The sequence below is a fragment of the Ambystoma mexicanum genome, chromosome 2q (genome assembly GCF_040938575.1).
Source record: "Ambystoma mexicanum isolate Mex_15411 chromosome 2q, UKY_AmexF1_1, whole genome shotgun sequence".
In the NCBI taxonomy this organism is placed as follows: domain Eukaryota; kingdom Metazoa; phylum Chordata; class Amphibia; order Caudata; family Ambystomatidae; genus Ambystoma; species Ambystoma mexicanum.
Window position 1 is genome coordinate 130,083,870 of NC_090924.1, and position 25,539 is coordinate 130,109,408.

Consider the following 25,539-nt stretch of genomic DNA (forward strand, 5'->3'; position numbering starts at 1 on the left):
CTGTGTGGAGCTCCTTAATATCTCTGCAGTATAAAATGCACAATGCACGCCTTCTTATGAGACAGCACTATACACCCCAAAGGCTATCCAAGATGTTCCCTGGCACTTCCCCCTACTGCTAGAGAGATTGCAGGGATATCTGTGACAGGAAAGTCCAAACATATTGGAAGGAAGTCCTGGGATGGATCCAGGAAATAGACTGTATAACCAGCCCACTCTTGTTCAGGGTCGAATCAGACGGAGAAGACTCCTATATAACGCTTTCGCATATTCCCTGACACCTGCTCCTCGCAGCATGTGTGCCTAACAATAAAATGGAAAAATGCCACCCTACCCACTAAAAAGAGAATGGCTCGCAGCAGCCCACTCCATTTACGAGATGGAAAGCCTCTCAGCCGCCCTACTGGAATCCCGCTCACAAATAGACTTGATCTGGTTGCCCTTCAAAGAATATTACTCGGCATACTGGGACTCCTTGAAACTATCAGACTAATAAAAAACTGTGTTGTCCCAAACACTGCTAACTGAAAACCTAAGCGCACTTTTGCAGCAAACAGCCTTGATCACATTGCTACTGTGAACTTACTGTGGAAACGTAAATGACTACCGAATATTCTATTGTTATTTTTATTCTTCTCAGGATGAGTGGGGGAGGGAACAGGGGGCAGGCCTTTCCTCAGGGAAGGGGGCAGAAAACGCTAAGGCCTCATAGCAAAATACTTTCTGCACAATTTGTCTTTTCTGTGACCGCTATTGTGAGATTAACATGTAATTGCATCCCTTTTGTTGTTTAAAAGCAATAATAATTAAGTTTTAAAGAAGAAAAAGCTCTTGCAGTTGTATCAAGCGCCTCCAGGCCTCCCAGTAAAAGGAAGCAGGAGCAGAGTAGATTGGCCAGAGAGGCAACTTTAGATGACTCTCAGTGGTAAGTTACAGAAGTACCTATAACTCCCGGTCCACAGGAAGGACGCCCTTCCAATTCTAGGACAAAGGAGACACCCAAAGTCTCAGGAAAAAAGAAAGGTGCCACCCCTGAACACAACACCAGGACATCCCCGAGAGGACAGTCTAAGGTCACACCTGTGACTCCTCCACAAGCTGAGGCTGAGTGGGAGGATCAACCAGAGAATGGTGAACCAGCTACTGGTGAAAAAGAGCTGGAGGAAGCTCTTCCCTATGTTGGAGATCTGGATCCTAAAGACCATCCTGAGCTGCAGACTTTGCGTGCAGAAGGTGGACCCTCTAGGGCAGACTTCAGCAGAGGTCAAAGAGTGTACTACACTTGAAGGACTTCGCCAACTGGCAGCTTCCCAACTGGAAAGGCCAGAGCCAGGGAAGCACAGGCTGTACTGGGAGGATGGCCTCCTTTACAGTGAGCCTATTGAGTCTACCCCAGGGGACTACAGAAGATGTGTAGTGCCTCAGGAGGTGAGACCCCAGTTTCTACAGTTAGCCCGCGAGATTCCTTTAGCTGGTTACTTACGTTTTAAGAAGACCAAGGAAAGGATTTCTCTGTATTTCTACTGGTCCAAGATGGGGTCTGATGTAGATAAGTCCTGTAGAAGCTGTCACACTTGTCAGACTTCTGGCAAGAGTGGAACCTTGAATGTGGCACCCTTGGTGCCCCTCCTAGTGGTGGGAGTTTCTTTTGAGAGTTTAGGGGTTGACATTGTCGGTCCCCTAGACCCTCCCACCTCTTCATGCAACTGATTTTATATTGGTTGTGGTAGACCATGCTACCAGGTATCCTGAAGCCATACCTATGATGGCTGTTACTGCTCAGGCAGTGGCTAAGGCTCTCCTTAGTATTTTTACAAGGGTTGGTTTTCCTAAGGAGGTTATCTCGGACAGGGGGACCAATTTTATGTCCCACTACATGCAAGCCATGTGGAAAAACTGGAGTGACCTACAAGTTCTCAACAGCCTACCATCCCCAAACTAATGGGTTGGTGGAGAGGTTTAATAGAACTCATTTAATGATGAGTATGATAGGTGCTTTAGAAGAACCCCTTAGAAGAAAGTGGGACCTTCTACTGCCATGCCTTTTCTTTGCTTATAGAGAAGTCCCTCATGAAAGGGTTGGTTTCAGCGCCTTTGAGCTCCTCTGTGGTCATCCGGTTAGAGGTCAATTGGCCCTAATCAAGGAAGAGTTGGAGAGTGCTCCTTCCTACAAGCCAGTGAGAGTCCTTGACTATGACACAAATGACAGAAGCTTCTGACAACTTGAAAGCAGGTCAGGCTCTAGTCAAACATTGGCATGACCAGAAGGGCGCTATAATCACAAAAATGAACCGTGGTTATGAGGCTGAATTGTGACACAAATACTAAACAAAACTTCATACAAAATGTATTTTCACATCTGTTACCCCAATAATTTACCATAAAAATTCACAAATACCGTACAGAGCTCTTATATTTTCACACAGTCAACACTTTCCACCTGTCATACTCATTCATACCACCATACTCGCACTCTTGCACCAGCAATTTTTAGTGATCAGAATAGACCGCTATCAATGCAGTCTTTCTCAACACTTCAACACGTTTTTATAAATTTGTTGCACTCTTAGATTTTACAAGATGCACAAAAGTCCATTGATGTTTTCATATAGACCTCCTCTGTCTACATATGTTTTGGTCGAAAAGTGGCCCACTGCTGTGGCCTGATTTTTAGTCGCCCTTCTTCAGGACGAACATACGGAGTGACCCTATCCTCACTCCCATAATTATATGTCTCTGGAAGCTGTCTTCGCTCCTTCAACTGTATCACACTATCTACAATAAACGCAAACATATTCACTTATAATTAGCCTCATTTCTTAAATCTAATAAACCAATTATATCCTTCCAACCAAAAATGGTTGTCAAAATTCTAACCTCCACTTTCCAAATGGTGGAGATTGTGTAAGTGCCGGAAATCAATTCCAAGTGTTCAGGATAACCAGATTCCTTGATATACCCCGAAACCAATTCAATTCAATCAGAGGGAAGCCACATACTACGTGACCTAAAAGACAGCAAAGTCCAGAGTCAACCTCTCCACAGTAGGTGTACAAAAAATGTTTACCATATTCCTTTTTCTTATGGCTCACTTTTTAAACTGTCCACGCAGCCGTACTCCTAGATATTTGCTAGTCGGAATCACCTCAACTTCACCACTGTGTACTCCTGATACGACCCACCTACAATGTACAGCAACTACCTTTAGTGTATATCTTAGTGGTCATTTAAACCTTTGGGAAATCTGTAAGACTTCCCTGTGCCACTGCACTGAAGGTGCTGTGTGACACTATGTAAAAAGCTGATGCCTATGGAGTTTGTCAGACTCAACTCACAGTAAAACACATTGGAGAGGGGGGAAAAAGGTCTCACTCTCTCCAGGTTATAAAGTAAAAGTCCTAAAGATAGCAAAAAGAGCTGGTGGTCGCTAAGGTAGAAGGGAATTACCACATTTCTGAGAATTCTCCCTAACGGGAGCTTTCAATCGAGATGTGCTTTGATAACATAAGTAAAAAAAACAAAGGGCTATGGGAAATTGACTGGTGTGAGACCTGTGATCGATTAAAACAATATAAACATCTGTCCGACTTGGCATCCTCTCATAAAACACTTGGGGGGGATTGCCTCCTTACTTTTGGGAGCCATGTAAATAATATTGATTTTATTATGCGAGAGTCCTTTTGGCAAATACTTTTTACGGGTAACTCAATTTGATTTGATTTATTGATTTATAGAGCGCTTTACACCAAGGCGATGTACAGTAGAACAACATTATACATAATAACATCAACAATGTAACAGATGAAGCAAAATTATATCATGAATCATTCGATAAAACAGTGACAAGAGCAATTGACTGAAGGGGAGAGGGAATAAGGAGTTGGATTAGGCAGGTGGGAGAGGGCGTGGTGGAGAGTTAGGAGAGGGAAATTGAAGAGAGAGAAGAGGGTAGGAGAGGGGAGAGGAAAATCAAGGGGAAGAAAGAGGGGGGAGGGGGAAGCAGAGAGGGTAGAGGGGGAGGTTTCAGGGAGGAGAATGGAGAAGGGGGGATTTAAGGGAAGTGTGGAAAGAGGGGAAGGACGTAGAGGAGCGGATAGTGAGAGGGAGTGAGTGCCAATGTAGGGGCGTAAGGAGTTGGAAGGAGCTGAAACGGGAGGAAGCACAGGGGGATGGAGGTACGGTGAGAAGGAAGTGGTCAGCAGAGCGAAGGGATCGGGAGGGGGAGTAGAAGGAGAGAAGGGAGGAGAGATGAGGAGGAGCAAGACCATGGAGGGATTTAAAGACAAGGCAGAGAAAGTAAACTTTTAGCTGTGCGTGAAATGGTAGCCAGCCAAGGTAAGAGAGCGAGGTAGAGATGGAGTCACGGGTGGTGAGGAGACAAAGGGTGCGAACAGCAGAGTGGTAGATGGATTTAAGGGGGGCAAGATGAGATGATGGTAGTCCAAAGAGAAGAGAGGAGCAGTAGAAGAGGCGAGAAAAGAGGTGAGAGGAGATTAGGAGTTTGGTAGCGTGGAAAGTGAGAGAGGTATGGATTTTGCGAATCTTGTAGAGGTGGTATCGACAAGTGCGAGAGGTGAGTGAAATGTGCTGGGAATAACTCTGGCACTAATGCACTTTATTGGATAAATCTGGCTTAAGTGAAAATATAAAGACATTATTTTATTCCTATTGTATTTGTTGGTTAAATTGTTCTTATTCTACTTGCGGGTGTTTCATTATGTTTATAACTAATTTTATATTGCATATTATTACTTAATTGCAAATCTTATTTAAGAGTTGTAAAAATGGTATTATGCTGTTCTTAATGACAAAGAAAAAAGTTACTTTTTATTTTTGTGTAACGTTTACTATAAAATATTAACGCAATATAAAAGAAAATGTTTATTTAGGGCATGCATAACATTTACATAGATGTACTGCTGAAGAGTTTCTGGCCATGGAGCTAGACGCATCACAGACCAGCGTAGAAAGTGTATATTGATGAGTTAATGGAGTAAATTGGTATTTGTGCAAACTTTCCTTTCTTTAACCACCTAGACAGCTGCCCTGGGAGGCTCATTGAGATTCATGGAAAAGCTGGCGTGTTCCTGGAAGGCCATATTCATCCAGAGCTGGAAGGTGTTGAGATTATCATCAGTGAAAAAGGAGCATCCTCACCATTGATAACAGTTTTCACAGACGACCAAGGATTCTACAGGTAATGGCAGAAAAGGATAGTAGACCCTTTGTTGCAAAATACTTTCCATTAGACGCATATGACATTTGCAACCAAGAGCATTACCTACCCATTTTTACTAACTTTATAAGTTTGCCATTCCTAAACTATTTACAATGTGATTTCTAAGTATTGTTTTGAAAATGCAATTCCAAATGTCCACTATTTACCTTTCAATATTCCTGTTGTATCCAACATATGACTTTCTCAGGCGAGCACTGGAATTTATTTTAGTAAGCATCTTATGTGTTACTGGTGCTATCTTACTAAAGTCATTCTGTTATTATATTGTTTGTTTCTTCCTATAAGGTTTTAACTCTCCCGTAGGTTTAGAAGTTGTTAGGGACGTTTTCTCTTTTTAGCAACTTTCCCTCCATATTCTATGGACCCCCAAACTTTTTGCTTTTGTTTTTCACACTGACCTGACTTTTTACAGTCTGGTTATGGGGAAACTGACTAGTCCTTCACGCTGTCAGTACTTACAAACTGTTTTCCTTAGTCTTTTAACTTTTTTGGTAACTTTTTATCATTGCACAGTGCATCTTACAATGCAGTGCAATGGGATTTCTTTTGTATGACCCTAGACGGCACTCAAAGGGATTTTTGGTTACCTAAGGTGTGTCTAAGGACAAACTGGTGAGAGCAGTTACTTTTCCTTACTGTACATTTTGTTAGCCTTATTACATTTACCGTGTTTGGCCACTAACAGTGGCTAGTGTCCCAATATTGTGGTGCCACAATGTCTTTTATTTTTCCTTGGCCATCTTGTCCTTTGGCCTTCTTTCTGCCCTGCCTGATCAAAACAAACCTTTTATAGTCATGCACTTGCCTGTGAAAGAATTGCTTTTCGCCGACTAGTTCATACCACATGAGTGGGGTCCCAGGAAGTGGCCTGGGACTGTCTGGCGCCAATCAACACACTGGCACCTGAGTCTGGTGTGCCTGCTTGCCTGAAACCCACAGTGGTCCCTGATTGTACCACTGCTGGTGTGCATAAGTGGGGCAGATCTTGCCATTGGACGGCTGAGTCTGATCACTCCGCTGACTTTGGGATAAGAAGAGGTATCCTGCAGCCATTTCAGCCGATCTGAAGAGGAGCCCAAGTATCCTGTCGTAGCTGAGAAGACCGTGGGAGACCTGTGGACGTTACCTTAAGAGGCCTGGCGACCAAATCTGGCAAGGCTCCCGGCGGAGCCCTGTCTGGTAACTGATCTCTGAAGACCCTAGTCGAAGCTTCAAGCTTCTCCCTCGGTGGGGAACAACTGGTCCTGGCGTCTCCTGGTACCCAAGCAAGTTGGAGCCCTCGGAAGTGTCCCTGGACCACCCAGTGGACTGATCAGCTCCAGATTGGGCAGGGGCGATGGGATCACCACCGTTCTGTTTCGTCCCCCAAATCCAGGGGTCTCCAGCTTGTGTGAGAAGGTCTTCCTGTGAAATATCAGCTCTCTGCCATCAACGGATCCTGAGATAGGAGGCTTTCTTTGACGGTGACCATTGTGGCGCCTGTTGTCACCGTGCAATGGTGACCGTCTCTGTAACCTGCTTTCCTTCGTCCTGGTCGATTCCACTGGGGAGTGCTTCAGCTGTGGCTCTTGCATTGTTCATTGAGAAGAGGTTGCACCATCCACAACCGGAACTCTTCTTGCACCCTCAGCTCCTGGACACCAGCTCTTAAAATGGATTTCTAAACTCTGCTCTGGTGGGAAGAGGCCACCCTCTGTTTGGTGAAATGGCGGGTACATTCTGTACAAGCCAGACCAATTTAGGTAGTTTGGCAGGCGGTCAAGACTAAGTCTCAGGAGGGTGTTGGTGATCGGAAGCCCACAATGAGCACACACAGCAACAAACCACAAATTACTCTCATACAAGTGTTTATGAAAAATATCTATACATTTATTGTCGGCTGGACCAAATAGACACAAGTAACTTTGGCAATGAGAAAACAGCACAAACCCTTTAAATTATACAGCATATATACATAACATTTCTTTATGCAATTTAGTGATACGATAAAACCACAACCTGTGAAGAGAGGGTTAATTTAACACACAGATGGCATTAGGTAATTCTTCAGAGTTTGTTCCCTAACTTTCGAGTTCAACCCTAAGAAGAGTGGAGCCTTGTGCTCAACAGTACAGTTGTGCATAAAAACGCACCATTGCGCAGATAAACAAAAAGCGGGTCTTCTTGTGAGGGCTGTAGCAAGTCAGGAGGGGGTTTGAGGCGATGAAGAATTGGTTCCCACTATTCGAGTAGGCCCTGCCCTTGCCGGCAAAGCAGTGTTGAAATGGCGAGAATAGCTATGGAGCGCAGGCTAAACCAGCCAAGTTCAAATACCTTTAAGTGATACGTATGAAGAAAATTCTGGTGCAGCTGGCTTCAGGGCACAGGAGAGCAGAACAGCAGGGGATCTATAGCGACTGTCGCCACCAGGTAGTGATGCAGGAATCGTGGATGCGGGCAGCGTTGCACACGCTCCTAATTCGGGACCCAGAGGAGCTAGGCCTGCATAATTTGGCGGGAGAATGCACAGGACCACAAGCAAGCGATGTCCCAAGTCACAGGTCTGCAATCGAGATGGCATTGGTGCTGTGGGTTACCCTGAGTTAGAGCTGGACAGTTCACTGGATGGCCCAGGAACACTTTCGAAGGGGCTTGTTCGGTGGGTAAGCAGAGGGCGTCTAGAGTAGTTTTCCCCCACTACTCCAAAGGGGCGAAGTGCCTTGGCAGGCCTTCTTGATCGAAGAAGAAAGCAGGGATCTGACGGGACAGCAGAGACGGCAGGGTGCCAAAACATTCCAAAGCGTCTCCAGCGGTTTCACAAGTCAGTTTCTTCATGTAGGAGACTGTGCTCCTTCTGTAGTTTGGTGAGAACACAGGTGATTGACCGGGAATGGCTGCAGAGCCCCTTCGCTTATCCAAGATTAGTTTTGTGCAAAAATCGAGGACTTCCAATAGAAGATCTGCTCTCTTGCAATCTCTCCAATCATGGCCCACAGTGGACTCAGTCATTCAGGCACTCCAGACATCATAGCACCAGTGGTGTGGATCAGGACAAGACCGTCCCAGCCGTCTTCCTGGGCACACATACGTGACGGGCAGAAGCCTGCGAAAGAGATCGTTTTTTCGCAGGAGGCTACATGCCCAAATAAGGAAAATCTGGGTTACTCGACTTGTGTGAAGGCAAGGGACAAAATAGCCATGGGAAAGAACAAAAGACTTTGTGGCTGTGCCATTTTTGGACCTGGGCACAGGCTTGAGCCAAACGCGGTAAACGCAGTTTGCCTCAGTAAAAAGATGTAAAACATTATGAAAAGTAACTGCTGCCACCAGTTCGTCCCAGGCACACTCGTACAATCGCCCAAAAAGTCTTTCGAGGGTGTCTAGGGCTATTGGAAGGTGCATTGTGCACTGTTAAAGTTACCAAGAAATGGCAACATAGTCAAAGACTAAGAGAAACAAAGATTCCCATTACTGACAGTCTGAAGGACGTGTCGTGTCCCCATAACAAGTGAGAAAAAGCCCAGAGGAGTTCAGCGCAAGGCTGGCCTCCACTGGAAAAAGTCACTGGATAGCCAAACAAAAGCAAAACGTTTGTGGGGGTCCATAAATGGAGGTAAAATTGCACATCAATGAAATCTTTCCTAAACCAGCAACCGCAATCAATGGCGGGAAACCTTACCTTGGCTGACCCTCTGACCCATCAAGTCTCAAGAGAAATCTGAGTACAGGTGGTAAGTTGTAGCAATACTTAACTGACCCCCCTATTTGCACCCTTGAAAAGTGTGCCTAACTTTTAAAACTTGTATACTTGTTTGGCTTAGGCAAACTTGTTGCTTAAAGCCCTCCAAAAGCTGGGAACTGGTCTATTCAATAGAACACTACTTCATCTAACTTTTGGACCCATCTTCACGTCCCCATGAACCCTCTAATTTTTTTTATAAAATGATGAATATTTTGGCACAAGTCCCCATTCAACTTTGGGTTGGACTTCTAAAGTTATGATTGTAAATCCTGTGGACAATTGGTAATGGCCTAATCACTTGCCTTCCATTACAGGTATTGGGGTGTGGGATTGTTTTATTTTGCACCAACTTCAATGACAGTATATATGTTTTATAGTGTTTAATATTGTGTGATAATAGTTGCCATTAGTCCTTTTTCATGTGATTTCTAGGCCTATAATAAATGTTGTATTTAAATGTAATCCTTGGTGTTTCACTGTGTGGAATCTTTGTGGACCCCTGATCCCACTTACCTCTTCAGAGATTTAGCCTTTGCCTCTCTACGTGATAGCTTTATTGGTTTGTCTATACTCCCAGAAGTTGCCCCCTGTCCACTATAACAAGGGTGGCCTCCTGAATTCTGTTCTCCAGGCCAGAGTTTAGAAATTCATTGTAACACAAGTTATTATGGCTAGATGAGATTTGTGATAGTTTCTTTTTTCAGCAGGCCATATCTTCGTAGACTGCTTGTGCGGTGCCACACCCACATCACCCTGCTTACATCAAGCGGCTCCTGCTATTCCAGCAATTGCCTAGTCCCCCCCCTCTACATCAGTTATCTTTTCCCGCCTTCCTCCCACTCTACTTCCATGACTTACTATTCTTGTTCTTCTCTGGCTCATGCTACACTGATATTTACTCCTATTCTCCCACTTACTGTCACACTCACTATTCTGTCGCTCCTACTATTTCTGCTATGTACTTAACCTGCATTGTTGTCCTTTACTACCGCTCTACTGCTTCTACTCATGAACGCTCCATTCTCCCTACTCCATTACCACTCACTAAGACTTTCTACGTCCCCTTCTATAAACTACCACTTCCATCTCCCCCACCACTCTGCTACTCCCACAACTACTACCACCTCCACCACCACTATCCTGCTACTCCTACTTTACCTCTACTCCTGAAGCGCTCCACTCATGAATACTCCACAGATCCCCTCTCCCCAATAGCTTCCTCGATCTGGTTGCTTTCGCTCCTCTGGTCTTCGGACATCCTCCACCAACTCCCGTCTTCCCCCAGCTACACTCAACCACTGCTCTTTCTTCTTGTTAACAGATTGTATCTATCACCTGTGATTATTGGATATTGAGGCTTGAGCATCATTACTTCATCCTCTCGGATTGAGTGTGTAGTCGTGGGTTGGATTTCTTCATGGTCTGTGGAGACTTGTCACAGTAAGGCTTTTTTCACAGGGTCTTCGCCGAGAACCCCACACTCAACCATTCTCGCACACCTCCTTAAATACTCCCTCCTCCCAGGATTGGTTACTTACCCTGGTGAATCACTTACCTTCCTTCAGGGGGCGTAACTGGGGAGGCTTCGATGCTTCAAAAGGACTGATAAGCCCCCCATTCCAATTTTCTTTGGTCCCACTGAATTTCTTACATGGACTCTTCAAAGGTCTACAGAGAACTGCTGCTCCCTACTTGTCTATCCTAACTATGCCTTTTCTTCAGATGAGAATCCCTGGCGAGTTATTGGATTCGTCCTGAAGCCCTCTATATGACTCTTTCTTAATTAAAAGCCTTCCTGATGGGCTAGTGGAGTTTTCCATATGCACGGACTCCAGGTGACACTGCCAGCTGGAGCTGCACTCTCTTGTTGCAGCGGCCAGTGTTGTCCTGGCTGCTGTACCCCTAGGTTTTAAGTCTGCTGGCTCCTCCATGACCTGTGTGGTCACGGCCCCCGCTGGATGTTCTATGCCGGGTTGACTCACGTAGCTTGGCGTCTTCTGCTGCTGTTTGTTTTTTCGTCGCCGCTCAGCCAGGGTACTCCTGCGGAGGGGCCGCTGCCATTAGTACAGGTAAGGAGGGGGTCTGCACATAAACTCTGGCGCCATCTGGAGGTTGTTGGCTGGGTTTAAGGCTCTCTCCCTCCACTGACAGGGCCTAATTGGTGGGGGCTCGGAGGGGAGGAGGGATTGGGATGTCACCCTATTATGGGGAACAGGGAAGATTCAGAGTTCTGGCAAACCCATTCAAGGGAAGAGTGTGAGGCTAGTCTCAGTAAGGGTGTCAGTGTGGTCTAGGGCTGCAATGAGTCCACACAGAGCAACACCTGTAATTCCAGTGAATGAGAAGTATAACAATAAGTGTGTGTGTGTGTGTGTGTGTGTGTGTGTGTGTGTGTGTGTGTATGTGTGTATGCATGTATGTGTATTTTAGAATCACATGCTTTGCATGTACCGACATCAAGTGGTAGGTGCAGAGTAGTAAATGATTTATTTTCGATTTCGAAAAGGGATGTTGATGGGCATATTTGTAATCCTATACCTACCGGCCCCTCAGGCTTTCCCCGTGGCCGGGCCGAAATCGTCCCTGGGGAGTGGGGGACGGTTTCTGGCCATGCCTGGGCCGGTTTGGAAGAAAAAAATGTTAAAAAGGTTTTTTTCACATTTGTTTTTAACAAAAAGCCTTTTATCCTTCTTAGGTCGATTAAGTGAGTACCAACACAGGTTGGGTGATATTGTATGCATATTTGTTCTATAAAAGAGCTTAAGCGTGAGTGCTATACAATAACATATCATCATTTGGCCTTGGACTTCTGCTTGGATTCACAGTAATTTAGTGTACTTGGGAACAATGCTATTTGATGCCACTTCCTGTTTTGTCAAAGGGTGAAAGGTCGTGTTTCATTGCTTCCCAGGATGTCACTTTGGGGTGGGATCAAATGACATCACCTCCGGTGATGTCATCAGAGGTCAAGGGTCGTGAGGCGAGGGGTGGGCTACTTTTTTTTGGGTGACCAGGCCCATTTCCTGTCCCAGTTCAACCCTGGCAATTAATGTACAGCTTAATAATACTTCGTATCACATCCTTCGCCCAGACCACTCAACAGTACCTGGTGGTTTTCGAGGCCCAGAGGATCGGTGCACGACGACCTACAACTCTTCAGGCTTTTGCCTACACAGTCGGGAGAGTGGGGGGAAAACACCTTACACATGTTCACCAGCATTTACCATGGAGAAAACTCCTTATCATATTTGAGCCACATGTAACCGGAAGTTTCCTTGGAAGGATAAACACACATGTCTAACCATTGTCTTCCAAGAGACAACCAGGAAGCCAAATATCGACCGCGTAAGATCTTCAAACTGAAGAAGCTGAAGGATCGACCATCAAAATGCTGGGCGGGCCTACGTGATGTAAGCTGAGACTGAATAGCCTGCCGGCATTGAGGAATCTGAGGCAGAGCAAGTCCCAGTTTCATTAGTGATGCCGACGAGACGTCTGATAAGGAAAGTTAAGTTCTCCAGCATGGGGTCTGGCATGGATTCACATGCTCATGAATATTCCCTGTCGCCAGGCCGGGAATCTGCAGTAAATGAAAAAAACGTATAAACTTTCTTTCTCCTGTAAACCAATCACTGAGCTCTGGGTCATACTGCCCCCAGCCAATGACTGCCCTCTCCCTAAGCCCCCCCTCTGGCAGCCATCTTCTGATTTTTACTGCACATTCAAGTGTTGGGAGTCCTCGTGTTTTGCCCGGGAGCTTTTCTGCATTTTCATACTTTTTCGTTCAGAAATTCCACATTTTTGTCAAATAGTGCCTGAGTGCTCTTTCATTCTTCGACTGTCAAGCAGGGATCCGTTTGTCGGCGTCTTTCATCGCCCCTCAAGGGCAAGAATCGGGTTTTCATCGAAGATTCCAGAAGCCATCGGGCCTACACTGCACACCGGACCATGTCAGAGGAGAAGGACGGAGGTTTTCTCTTCAAGCTCTGCTCCAGCTGCGAGGTTGCCTGTCGTCAAATAGCTGTATTAATGTTTGTAACCCGCCCGCCACCAGCTCTCAAAAGCTTCTGTTTAAATACCGGGCGAGATGGCAGGGTTGCCAAAGATTGGAGATAATGGGCCTAAGCCCCTATTGATCTTTTTTCATTTTAGAGCCTCGTTGCATGACTTCAGAGTGACCTTTGTTGATGAGAGCAGGTTCTGCCAATGTTTACGGGTCACATGGGGGGATAAAGGGTAGGAATCGTAGGGGGAGAGGAAGGTTAGACTGTTGTATCTCAGCCCACTTCGGTTGGGGGAAACTGGACATCCATGTGAACAGGTGAAATATTTGTGCCGTCTCCGCATATTTATGTAGATCGGGAACACCCAACCCCTCCAACCGGGAACCACCCATCATCACCTTATTAGGGATCCTGGATTTCTTACCCTGTCATATAAATCCTAAGCGTTTACGTTTGAGATGATGTATTACTATTTTCGGGATTTCTACCGGGAGGTATGAACAGAAATAGAGGCGGCGATGGAGTAAGTTGATTTTGACTGCTGTGATACGACCCATCAGTGAGATCTCCTGGCACGCCCATCTCTCTATATCCTTTTCTAGCGATTTGATAAGGGGGGGACAAGTTGGCTGTGAAGAGATCTATCGGGGAGGCCGTTAGCCGAACCCCCAGATATTTGACCGATTTGGTGTCCCAGTGAATTGGGCATAGTGATTGCAGAGAAGTGATGTCCTGCGGGGATAACCACAACCCCAATGGCACTGATTTCCCATAGATTATTTGGAAGCCTTCTTGGCCGAAAGATCAGAGTTCTTGCAGGGCCACCTGGAGTGAAGGTCGAATATTAGTAATCGAGAGTAATACAGCATTGGCATATAGGGATACCTTGTGGGGAGAATCCTGAACCCCAAACTCTTGAATGAAAGCATTTCTGCGTATGTGTTGAGCCAGCAGTTCCATGATTAGAGCGAACAGAAGGGGGGCGACCCTGTCGTTTTCCACAGGTGAGGGGGATTGGGTGTTGGGACAGTTTTTCTGAAGTCCAACTAACGGCTTAGTAAAACGATTCAACTGAGGCAGTACAAGACTCCACTCTTAGTATAAGGCTGTACCACCTCAGTATATGGTAGCGTAGACAGAGCAGCCAGGTTTATCTTAGGAGGGAGAGAGGGCTGTAGAATCAGTACAAGGGAAATTGTCATACAAATGATCCAAAGAAACACTGAAACACTATCAGGGTAATTCATAGAATTCAGCGCACAAGTAGCGCACGCGGCTGGCGCACAGCGTGCGCGTGCGATAGTCTGCGCCAGCCGCGTGCGCCAAAACCGAATCCGGCGCACAGCGTATTCATGGATTTTAGCCTCCCCAGGCAGCCGTGGCGCACAGTGGCGCAGCGACTCGCTGCAGCGCCAGTTACGCCCCCAGGAACGCCCCTTGCGCTGGGAAATCTCATAAAAATCACAAACCAGCGCAAGGGGCTACGCTAACCCTGGACCATCACGGCAAGCGGCCCATGCGATTTTCAAGGGTGCGCGGGAAGTGTCACACGTCAAATCCCAGGCTACGTCCATTCCAGGGGTGCGCGGGAAGTCCCACACGCGAAAATCCAGGCTACGTCCATTACAGGGGTTCGCGGGAAGTTTCACACGCGAAAAGCTAGGCTACGGGAATTCCAAGGGTGCGCGGGAAGTCCCACACGCGAAAAGCCAGGCTACGTCCATCACAGGGGTGCGCGGGAAGTTTCACACGCGAAAAGCTAGGCTACGGGAATTCCAGGGGTGCGCGGGAAGTCCCACACGCGAAAAGCCAGGCTACGTCCATTACAGGGGTGCGCGGGAAGTTTCACACGCGAAAAGCTAGGCTACGGGAATTCCAGGGGTGCGCGGGAAGTCCCACACGCGAAAAGCCAGGCTACGTCCATTACAGGGGTGCGCGGGAAGGTTCACACGCGAAATTCCAGGGTACGTCCATTTCAGGGGTGCGCGGGGAAGTTTCACACGCGAAATTCCAGGGTACGTCCATTTCAGGGGTGCGCGGGAAGTTTCACACGCGAAAAGCCAGGGTACGTCCATTTCAGGGGGGCGTGGATATTTGAACACGCTACTCCGATGTTGGGTCTTCACAGGTCTTCCCTGTACAGCCTCCACGTCCCCTGCATGCAGTCCACACCACAGGTGATTACCCTGCACACCTGCTCATGACTCCCACCCCCCAGCAGTCATGGGGCACCTGCCAGCAGGCCCCCACTCATGTCCCACTCATGCCTCCCACCACCCCCACCCCCCAGCACTGTGGGGCACCTGCCAGCAGGCCCCCACTCATGTCCCACTCATGCCTCCCACCACACCCACCCCCCAGCACTGTGGGGCACCTGCCAGCAGGCCCCCACTTATGTCCCACTCATGCCTCCCACCACACCCACCCCCCAGCACTGTGGGGCACCTGCCAGCAGGCCCCCACTTATGTCCCACTCATGCCTCCCACCACACCCACCCCCCAGCACTGTGGGGCACCTGCCAGCAGGCCCCCACTTATGTCCCACTCATGCCTCCCACCACACCCACCCCCCAGCACTGTGGGGCACCTGCCAGCAGGCCCCCACTCATGTCCCACTCATGCCTCCCACCACACCCACCCCCCAGCACTGTGGGGCACCTGCCAGCAGGCCCCCACTTATGTCCCACTCATGCCTCCCACCACACCCACCCCCCAGCACTGTGGGGCACCTGCCAGCAGGCCCCCACTCATGTCCCACTCATGCCTCCCACCACACCCACCCCCGAGCACTGTGGGGCACCTGCCAGCAGGCCCCCACTTATGTCCCACTCATGCCTCCCACCACACCCACCCCCCAGCACTGTGGGGCACCTGCCAGCAGGCCCCCACTTATGTCCCACTCATGCCTCCCACCACACCCACCCCCCAGCACTGTGGGGCACCTGCCAGCAGGCCCCCACTCATGTCCCACTCATGCCTCCCACCACACCCACCCCCAGCACTGTGGGGCACCTGCCAGCAGGCCCCCACTCATGTCCCACTCATGCCACCCACCACACCCACCCCCCAGCACTGTGGGGCACCTGCCAGCAGGCCCCCACTCATGTCCCACTCATGCCTCCCACCACACCCACCCCCCAGCAGTCATGGGGCACCCTCCACCAGGCCCCCACCCATGTCCCACTCATGCCTCCCACCACCCCCACCCCCCAGCACTGTGGGCCACCTGCCAGCAGGCCCCCACTTATGTCCCACTCATGCCTCCCACCACACCCACCCCCCAGCACTGTGGGGCACCCTCCACCAGGCCCACACAGATGTTCCCCTACCAATAGGAAATCACAATACAGATCCCAGGATCCCATGGGCAACCACATCCCACCCCATGTCACCCCAGTCCATACACACATCCAAGGTACACATCCATTCAAAAATCAAATACCCATTACATGATACATAACCAATGAGCAGTATGCGCATGAGTCCAAGTCCGTCAGACTCACACAATGGCAACACATGACTGTGAAAACCCAGATTGTGACAGTCAACAAACCAATGAGAGAAGTCCACACAATAGAATCAAAAGAACAATGTATTAAAATGTAAGAAAGAAAAAAAAATAAACACCTAAATGAATACACAAAGTAACAGGAAAAAAAATGTTTTTCTAATGAAAGGTGAAATCCAAAAGAACGGGTGCAAAGTCAATCAAAATGGAAATCAAAAACAAACACATTGCCCCATGGTCCAAATAATAAAATCGAAAACATCCACAAACTATGTACAAAGATGATTGTCCGGGTCCAATATCCCTAAAAACCATAAAATGAAACCTACCCAAAACCTAACTAATGCGAACTATATACAAAAAACGTGAGCCATTGTCCAATCAACCCAAATAATAAATTAAAATAAAGGAAACCTACTATCTACATAACTATATACAAAGGCGGCGGGCCAGTCCTGCGGCTCACTGAGAGATGTTATGGGCCAGGGCATCATCGAACTCCCTTTCTATCTCCCCGAGGCGTTCCTCCTCAATGGCCCCGAGGGCCCGCAGGGCTGACGCAGTGTCCACCTCCAAGCCCCTGCGGATCTCCTCGAGGCACTCGGCACGCCTCAGGGCCCTCTGCATGGAGTCCACTGCCCTGACCATAGCGAGCCGCCCCTCTTCTGCCCGCCGCCTCTCCGCATCTATTGCGTGGCCTAACCGCTGCCACACGGAAGACACATTCTGTCCAGGGTCCTCCTGCCCTCCAGCCGATGGCTGCCCCTCCGATGTTGATGGCCCCGAGCCATGACGCCTCCCACGTCGCTGCCGCTGCCTCTGCAGCACGACGGCATCCAGGCTGATGGTATCCACCGACGCCGTCGTGCACGTGCCATGCCTGATGATGCCGGCACATCCTCCACCTGCAGGGGTCCAGTTGCCATGGTGTCCACACCAGCTGGACCACCGACTCCCGACTGTGGCAGGGATGGGATCCCCACTGAGCCGGCTGCATTGGTCGGGGCAGGTCCACAGGGGGCCCTGGTGTCAACTGGGCCGGAAGACGGCAAGGAGAAAGACCGGCGCATACTTTCCACAGAGGAGGAGATGCCCGACACATTGGCCATCACCTGCAGAAAACCCGCGCCAATGGCAGATCCCAACTGGGCCACGTCGGCACGGTGCTCTTCGTGATGTGCGTGCTCCTCCCGGGAAGCACGCACATCATCACGAATGACCCCTGTGCGCAACGCACCCCAATCAGGACCTTTTCCATGCGCCCACGGGTCCCCTCGTCCGCAGGTGGAGGGGAGTCAGATGACATAGACACCCCCTCCACCTGCGGACGGGCCTGGGACGGGGCATCCATGCTGGTGCATGGTGGTGCACTCACAGGGTCAGGGACAGCGACATGCACAGGCACCTCCACGGCGACCTGTGCTGCCTCCTGCCCCTGGCCCTGGACTGCACCACTTGCACCAGCAGGGATGCCCCCACCAGGCCTCAGGTGTGCCTCAGTCTCGGCCGCCTCCTCCTCTGTAGAAACCACCAACCTGGATGGCTCCTTGCCCTCTTCCGCTGTAGCTGGCCCCTGTGGGGGCTCACCCACCCCTTCCGCCGCAGCCGTGGGGGCATCCCCGCCGTCTACCTCCACAGCGCCGTCTCCGCCCTCTCCATCACTAGCCGCTGCATAGAGGGAGACATAGAACACAAGCATCAGGGCACTGTACAATGGTCCCCTACACAGGAAGCAATATCAGATGACTGGCAATGGTAAAGTACACTCCTATCATGTCCCTCCACAACACATGGGTCAGACAATACACACACGCAACACCCATGGTCCATGGCATGCACATCAACATACATGTCCACTGCACTCTTCTAAAGTACGATGTCATGGAACACACATGCATCATTGGTCATGCAAATCACACGCACACACTTCACCTCTGTCACATCCATGTGGCCTCGTACATTACAAACACAGTGGATACAAGGATGATTAGGCAGCATCAGTGAATCTGTACAGTGTCACAGACATGTGTCATGCATCCATGCCATTCAAAAGTCACAGACATGCAGGTCAAGCACACCGACCTCGACACCATACATGTACCTGGCATCAGCATCCATCCCTCACCCACACCCATGTCCACGAACATACACTTGCATGCTCACATGTGTCCAATCTTCATAGGCCTCCTCAGGTTGCATAGCAACACATACAACAACCATGTGATCCACAAATTACTGGTCGCACATGCATCGCCATGACAACACTGCACACATACATGCCTACAAGGCCCATTCCACACATACAGCATCACACAACCAGCACACTGCAACATGCACTGTCTCACACAGCAATGCCTGCACACTTACCGCTCAACTCCAGACGGGTCTCCCTCTCAAGGACCTGGGAGTGGAGCGCTGGGTGTATGCGTGCCAGGACCCTCATTTGGATCGAACTCATGTGGCCCCGGCCCCCCTCCACGAGGCGCCGGGCCTTTGAGAGGGTCCTGGACCTGCAGTCCTCCCAACACTTCCTGACATGTGGGTTGTCGCGGACTGCCACCCCCTCCGCGTTGATGGCAGTCACGATGTCGTCCCAGATCCGAGTCCTTCCTTCATAGTTGGCGCGGCTACTTCCGAAGAGGGCATCATACTGCCCCAGGACTCGCTCCACCAGGACCCCAACCTCGGTGACACTGAAGCTGGGGCCCCTCTGCCTCTCTGGCTGGGGGTTGCCAGTGGTGCCAGATGTTTCAGTGCCCGACATGGCAACCCCAGAGGCAGGAGTGGGTGGGCAACTTGGTCCTGGGGCTGGGCTGTGGAGTGGTGTTCTTCCAGTCGGGAGTCTTCAGTTCCAGCAGGGGTGGACACAGCAACTGTACGCCTGCAGATGGCTGATGTGCAGGCACCAAATGGCAGGGCACGGTGGCAGCAGGCAGGCAGGCAGGTAGGCAGCAGCAGATGGCACGTGGGAGGCTGCTCGGGGCACTGGGGGGCAGTAACTCGGCCTTCTGGGCAGGAGCGTGGTCTTCCGTGTGTGAACGCGTGGCCAGCTTGATACGGAGTGAATTGGCACGTGAAAATCATGCACGTCTGCGTGGAATCCGAGGAAAGGCCCTCAGCGCGTAAGCACGTCAGCACGCGTACCCGATTTCATTGGTCCAAAGGGCCAGGCGCGTAAGCGCGCCTATGACGCACGGGTGTTTCCCAACACGCGTGATTGGTCCAAAGGGCCAGGCGCGTAAGCGCGCCTATGACGCACGGCCGTTTCCCAACACGCGTGAAAGAAACACAAGCCAGTGTCAATGCGTGTGATTGGAGGCTGGCCCTTCAGCGCCTACACGCGGAAGTGACGCAGGACCTGTGGGCCGGCATAAAAGGTACATGTAGAACGCCACTTCCTTGTACGTGCTTTTCGTGGAGAGCGAGTTGGTGTATTCTGTACTACTTGTCAGTTGACGCGCGATTTACTTCACGGCGTTCAAAGGGCGTACTCCCTGTTACCTCTGACAGCTTTTTCTCTTTTGCTCTTTTTCCTGGGCCTGTTTCCTCACACAGCGTTCCCTTCTACTGTTGTCCTGTCTCCTCAGACAGCGTCCCATTCTTCTTTTGGCGGGGGTGTTGCCAACGCGCATACGCGCGTCTTTTTGACGCATTTCTCCCTGGCAGACGGTGAGTTGCGCACGCATCTATCATCTGTGCTTGCCCCGTGTGTCACGTACCTCTTCAGAGGTCAATCTAGGCTGCGTGTGACACGCATACGTTCATTACTGTGTTACTGGATGCCACAGCGTAGTGCAGGGTTTTTCATACGCACACGTGGTCTAGGAGGGGTATCGTGCACGTTCCTTAACTTTTTTGGGGTGCCTGTGCGTTGCGTGACCCGTCATCTTTCCCCAGGGGTGTCATATAGCCTTGCCACTGCACTAGGGTACGAATACCATCTGGTACCCAACCCCTTTGACACCCAATTGCCCAGGACAATTGTGCACACCCACTCCCATACGCACAATAACATCAGTGCCATGGTTGGGAGGCGTGCAAGCCGTAAGGGTGGCAAAGGTGGCCGAGCCACACGTGGTGGCCGTGGAGGATCCACTAGGGGACGTGGTTGTGACTTGCAGGGTGCCCCTGTCCCCCCCAGTCTGGAGGACCAGTCAGGGACACCCATGCCCCCCCCCCCCTCCCCCCCACCCCCCCAGGTTGAGGGTCATGTGGCTGATACCAACCCTGATCAGCCCTTGTTGGACCAGCCCATTGTGGCACCAGACCTGTCCGAGGGTGACTCCATAGCTGACATCCAGGTCAGCAGGTCCACTGCACGTGCACCGGTGCACATCGGTGTCATCAGGACACGCGCATCTATGCCAGATAGGTCATCTGCTGCCCCCCGTGGCCAGGGTGTGGCTCCATCCACCCCACCTCTCATACACCCTGCCAAGACTGTGTCGGTCCTAGTTCATGCACCTCAGATCAGGCCTGACCCTATCCCTCTACCCCCAATGCCTGCACCTACTCCCATGCTGAGTGTGCAATCCCACACACCCAGCACTGAGTCCACCACGGCTCCTGCCCCTAGTGTCCACAGCGGCGTAGGACACTCTGGATCCCCACCCCCTTCCAAGCGGAAGAGGAAGAGTGCACGTCCGGCACAGGCTGATGCCCCAGGCACGGCTGCACAGTCCGGCCCATCAAGGAAGCCCAGCTTCACAGACGCCGAACTGAATGCACTTGTTCAGTATGTGTCAGACCATGATAGGGAAATGGTCATCGTTGCAGGGTCCAAGACCACCCATGCCAGACGCCAGGCACACTGGCAGACCATTGCTGACAAAATAAGTGCCCTTGGAGTAGTGAGGCGCACAGCTAGTGATTGCCAGAAGCGCTGGAATGACCTTAAGCGCAGGGCAAAGGATAAGCTGGCCTCAAGTCATGCCGCAACCTTGGTGACTGGAGGTGGGTCCCCAGCACAGGAAATAGAACTCACACCACACGAGTCCGTAGCTGGATCCTACGTCACCGAGGGACAACTCCATGGTGTGGGAGATCTCCCTGATTACGAGGCATCATCCGGTGAGTGCACATGCATGTGTGTTATATCAATGTGCATGGTGTGTGCGCGAAGCCTTCATGTTGGGTGCCTGTCAAGGGGGTGTGTGGCAGAGTTGATAGTGTCACCCATGTGCCTCATCCAGTATGTTCAGTGCAACACCATGTGCCCACACCACTATCCCTACTGCCAACAGTGCACATATGGCCCTACACCATGGAAGTTCCCCTTGAATTGTCATTTTGTCACGACATTGTTGCTCATTCTCCCCTGTCTATTCATCTTATGTCTTACATACCATTCCTACACTTTCCCCCAGCCATTCAAGTTCCATCGTCACATGCCTGACATGCAATGATACCACATGCTAATGCGTCCTCTGTATATACATGGCACTCAACATGCTGTCATACTCTGGATTTTGCCTTGACACCCACCTCCTACCTGTGTGTTCTTGTTCCGTCTGGTTTCAAGCCCCATTCCCTCACACTCCATGCTGCTCTTCATGGTCTATCTTCCCTGACTTCTACTGTTCAGACCATCGTGCCCTACTCACGACACCTGCTTGCAAACAGTCAAATGAGGGCACCCTGCCCTCCAATGCGACCCACCCTATTGCTGACAAGTACATCTGAGCCTACTCAAGGTTAACTCTCACTGACATCTGCTCATACATGCCTTTGCCTGTCCCATGGACCCTTCACATGGTCCCAGTCCTCTCTCCTTGCTCCTCTTCCACCATCAATGGTGTGACCCGTTGGGGTGTACTCTTGGCCTCCTTCCAATCCTCAGAGGCCACAATTGATGAGTATGGTAATGGGAGCATCTCAGTCCAAGGACCTCAGGCCAACCTTATTCTCCTTGACAAATGCTACCCACATCTCATCAACTTCCTTTCCTCTCCTGCTGTCCCCCCTCCTCTCTCCTCATCTATCCTGCACTGCCTCCCTGCACCCTCCCATGATCCTTCTCCGCCTCCCACTCCAACTCCTACACAAGCTGCACCTCTGATCTGTAGCACTCCCCGTAAGTCCTACAAGGCCGTCAACCTCCTCCACATTTACACTCCTTACTCTGCCGCTGCATCAGGCATTCCTCCAATATATGTCACTTACATGAGGTAATGCACCTTGACATCCTTGGTCTCATGGAAACATGTCTGACGGCCAGCTCTGTCTGCATCTTTGACACACTCCTACCTGACGTTCAGGAGATCCTCTCCTTGGCCCGGCACTACTGTGCAGGGGGGGGTGTGCCCTTGCCTTCCCTGAGGGTATTCCTGCCACTGTCACTCCTACGTAGACCTACTCCCGTCTGGAATGGCTTGTGTGACGTCTCTCTCCATCTCACCTCGACATTCACAAACTGTGCGTACTGTGTATCGGAAAAATGGTCAAATGTACTACTTCCTTTCTGAGTGGCCTCACCTCTCCTCCTCACTCATGTCCCCAGACACTGAAATCCTCTTCCTTGGTGATGTACGCATCCACCTGCATGCTTGTTGTCCCCCCCACGTGACTTTTCCGTGACCTCAGCAACTCCCTATCAGCCTCTAATCTCCCGTCTGTCCCTACTCATTCTGCAGGGCACACTCTTGATGCTCTGATCTCATCTGACCTTCCCCTCTCCATCCCTCTCTGCACTCCTCTCTCCTGGAGTGATCACTTTCTCCTCTCCTCCCACCTCACCCTCACCACCCCACAGGCAAAGCCACCCTCACCACTGTCACACACCTTCTTGGTATTCCAACCCATGAAGTGTGTGTCAGTCGAGGCTTATGCTGCCAAAATCTACCCCCCATCCAGCTCCCCCTTAGGCTCACTCCCATCCTGACAGGGCCCACTCCATGCTCCACTCTGTCAGGTACACTGGATGTCTTTGCCACGGTCATGACAATCCGCCTGAAGCCCCATGCCAATGCTGACTCCTGGCATGACTCGCATCTTGTGAACCCAAAACACAGGTGCCGGGTGGCAGAGAGGAAATGGCCTGCATCATGCTCATCCTCTGGCAAACTGGCCTGCCGCCTGCTCCAAAGGCAATAGCGTCTCACCCTTCTCACCAAGATGAGAGCCCCAATCCAAGGGCACATATCTGCGGCATCTGACAACTCTGCAGGACACATTGAAATCTGCAAGGACCTTGCCAAGCCAGATGCAGTGTGTACCTCCCCTGTCCGCTCCGAGCCCACAGCACTGCATGACTGTCTCTGTACCCCTATAGGCCACCCCCCCAGCACTTGTCTGCGCCTACCACCATCTGCCCTCGACGTTAAGTCCTACTTACCTTGTACAGCACTACCAGCCGCAACTTCCCCTTGCACTTCATTGTGCCACCCACCTCTGCACTTGCGTTACATGAATGACACCAGCACCAGTAGGATTGTTGAATGGCATCCCCTTCTGCCCCACCACCCCTCGGTGCTCCGCTGTTCCTTCATACATTTCTGTACAGGTGCTTCACGAATGCTATATGAATCCATTACAGGTGATGGGGAGGTGGAATCTCATTGTCTACTGCATTTTGTTAATGTTGACAAGGCACTGTGCATCGTGGCCAATTGGGACTAGCAGATCCATGTCCAACATGTTAACTTCTTGATGTGATGAAGCAAAGTCAGGACCAGAGTGGCCAAAATCCAAAATAGTTGCCCTCCTCTCCCTCTTCACTTGGTGGCTATGTCACATGCCATGTGTGTGATGGCATGTGCATTTGACATGGCAATCACCGGCCAATGTGTGATGCCAGTGCTAGGCAGCATGGGGAGCAGGCGTTGCTCTCCATTTTCTGTGTCATCATTGTGTGCCCTGAGCCTCCCCTCCAGACCCAGTGATGGTGAATGCATAGGAGGTTTCCCAGTCATGTGGGACATGTGTCATTGAACTACTGGCTCTGTTGTTCATCAGCCCTTGTTGTATGCCATGGTGCTAATGCCTGTTTCCATTTCTCTCTTTCATGTCTTTGCAGGGGACGACGCACTTGTTGATGCTGGGGATGTGGTGGTGGAGCCGTCCCAGGAGGGCAACCCGGGCCGACCTTCCACAAGTGAGGGACGTGGTGTGTTTGTGGGTGAAAACCCACAAGTGCTGCAGGTCGTGCTGTCGAGGGGTGTCTCTGGGGGTTCCTCCCCCGAGCAGTATTCAGGTGTAGACTCGGAGGATGACACCTATGTGCAGTCGCAGGTGAGTGTTCTTGGGAGAGAATCTCCTCTGTCCGACCCACCTGCAGCCGGGTTATTGCCCTCAATGGGGATGTCAGTGTCGGCAGCTCAGTCTCCGGTGGTTACGGATGCAGGGCCACACCACACAATCTCTGATCCTGTTCCTGGGGCTGCAGATCAGAGAGGGAATGCAGTCCTGCAGCCTGAGGCTTTGCCGGCACAGCACGGCGCAGTCCGCCTTGCCCCAGGCAGGTGTGGTGCCCGCCAACGTGGTGGCCGTATGCCACCTGGCAATACCGCTTGGGAGCAATCCATCTACGGTATGGCCACCCAACAGGCAGCATCATCCGAGATGATTGCACAGGCCATGGATAGGGTGGCCACTTCCATTGTCCCCCCAGAAAGGCTGATGGAGCGACTGGAGCAGGCTACAGAGTCCATCTGCCAGGCACACAGGGAGGACATGTTGGCGTCCAACATGGACAGGCGGGCAGGACTGGCGACTCTGCGGGAATCACTTTCCATGGAGTCCCAGCGCCACAGGGAAGGCCTGAGGGAAGAATTCCATCACCTCAGGTCGACCCTGTCAGAGCTTGAGGCTTCATCCCATAGAAGGACAGAGGAGCAGCTGGAGCGTCTGACACGGACGCTCTCGGCCGAGATGCAGGCAACTCGTGCGGAGGTCAGGTCATCCCGGAAGTTACTGCATGGGGACCTCCGCATGATCATAATCCAGAACCAGACCTTCCAGACCCGCCTGCTTGCAGCCATGGAGGAGCAAACTCGGGCTTTGCGTGGGCTGCCTCCCATTGTCACACCATCTTCTGAGGCAGCTCCCCCACCTCCTGAGTCAGCTGCAG

At 50.7% G+C, this 25,539-nt stretch overlaps 1 protein-coding gene across 1 annotated transcript in view; it reads left to right on the forward strand.

The window, feature by feature from the left end:
- Nucleotides 1-25,539, forward strand: part of LOC138569235 (BOS complex subunit NOMO1-like) — a 1,101,991-nt gene that overhangs the window by 505,149 nt on the left and 571,303 nt on the right. The window contains exon 21 of the mRNA XM_069647049.1: nucleotides 5,038-5,197. Within this exon, the coding sequence (XP_069503150.1) occupies nucleotides 5,038-5,197 (160 nt within the window). The remainder of the gene's footprint in view (nucleotides 1-5,037; nucleotides 5,198-25,539) is intronic.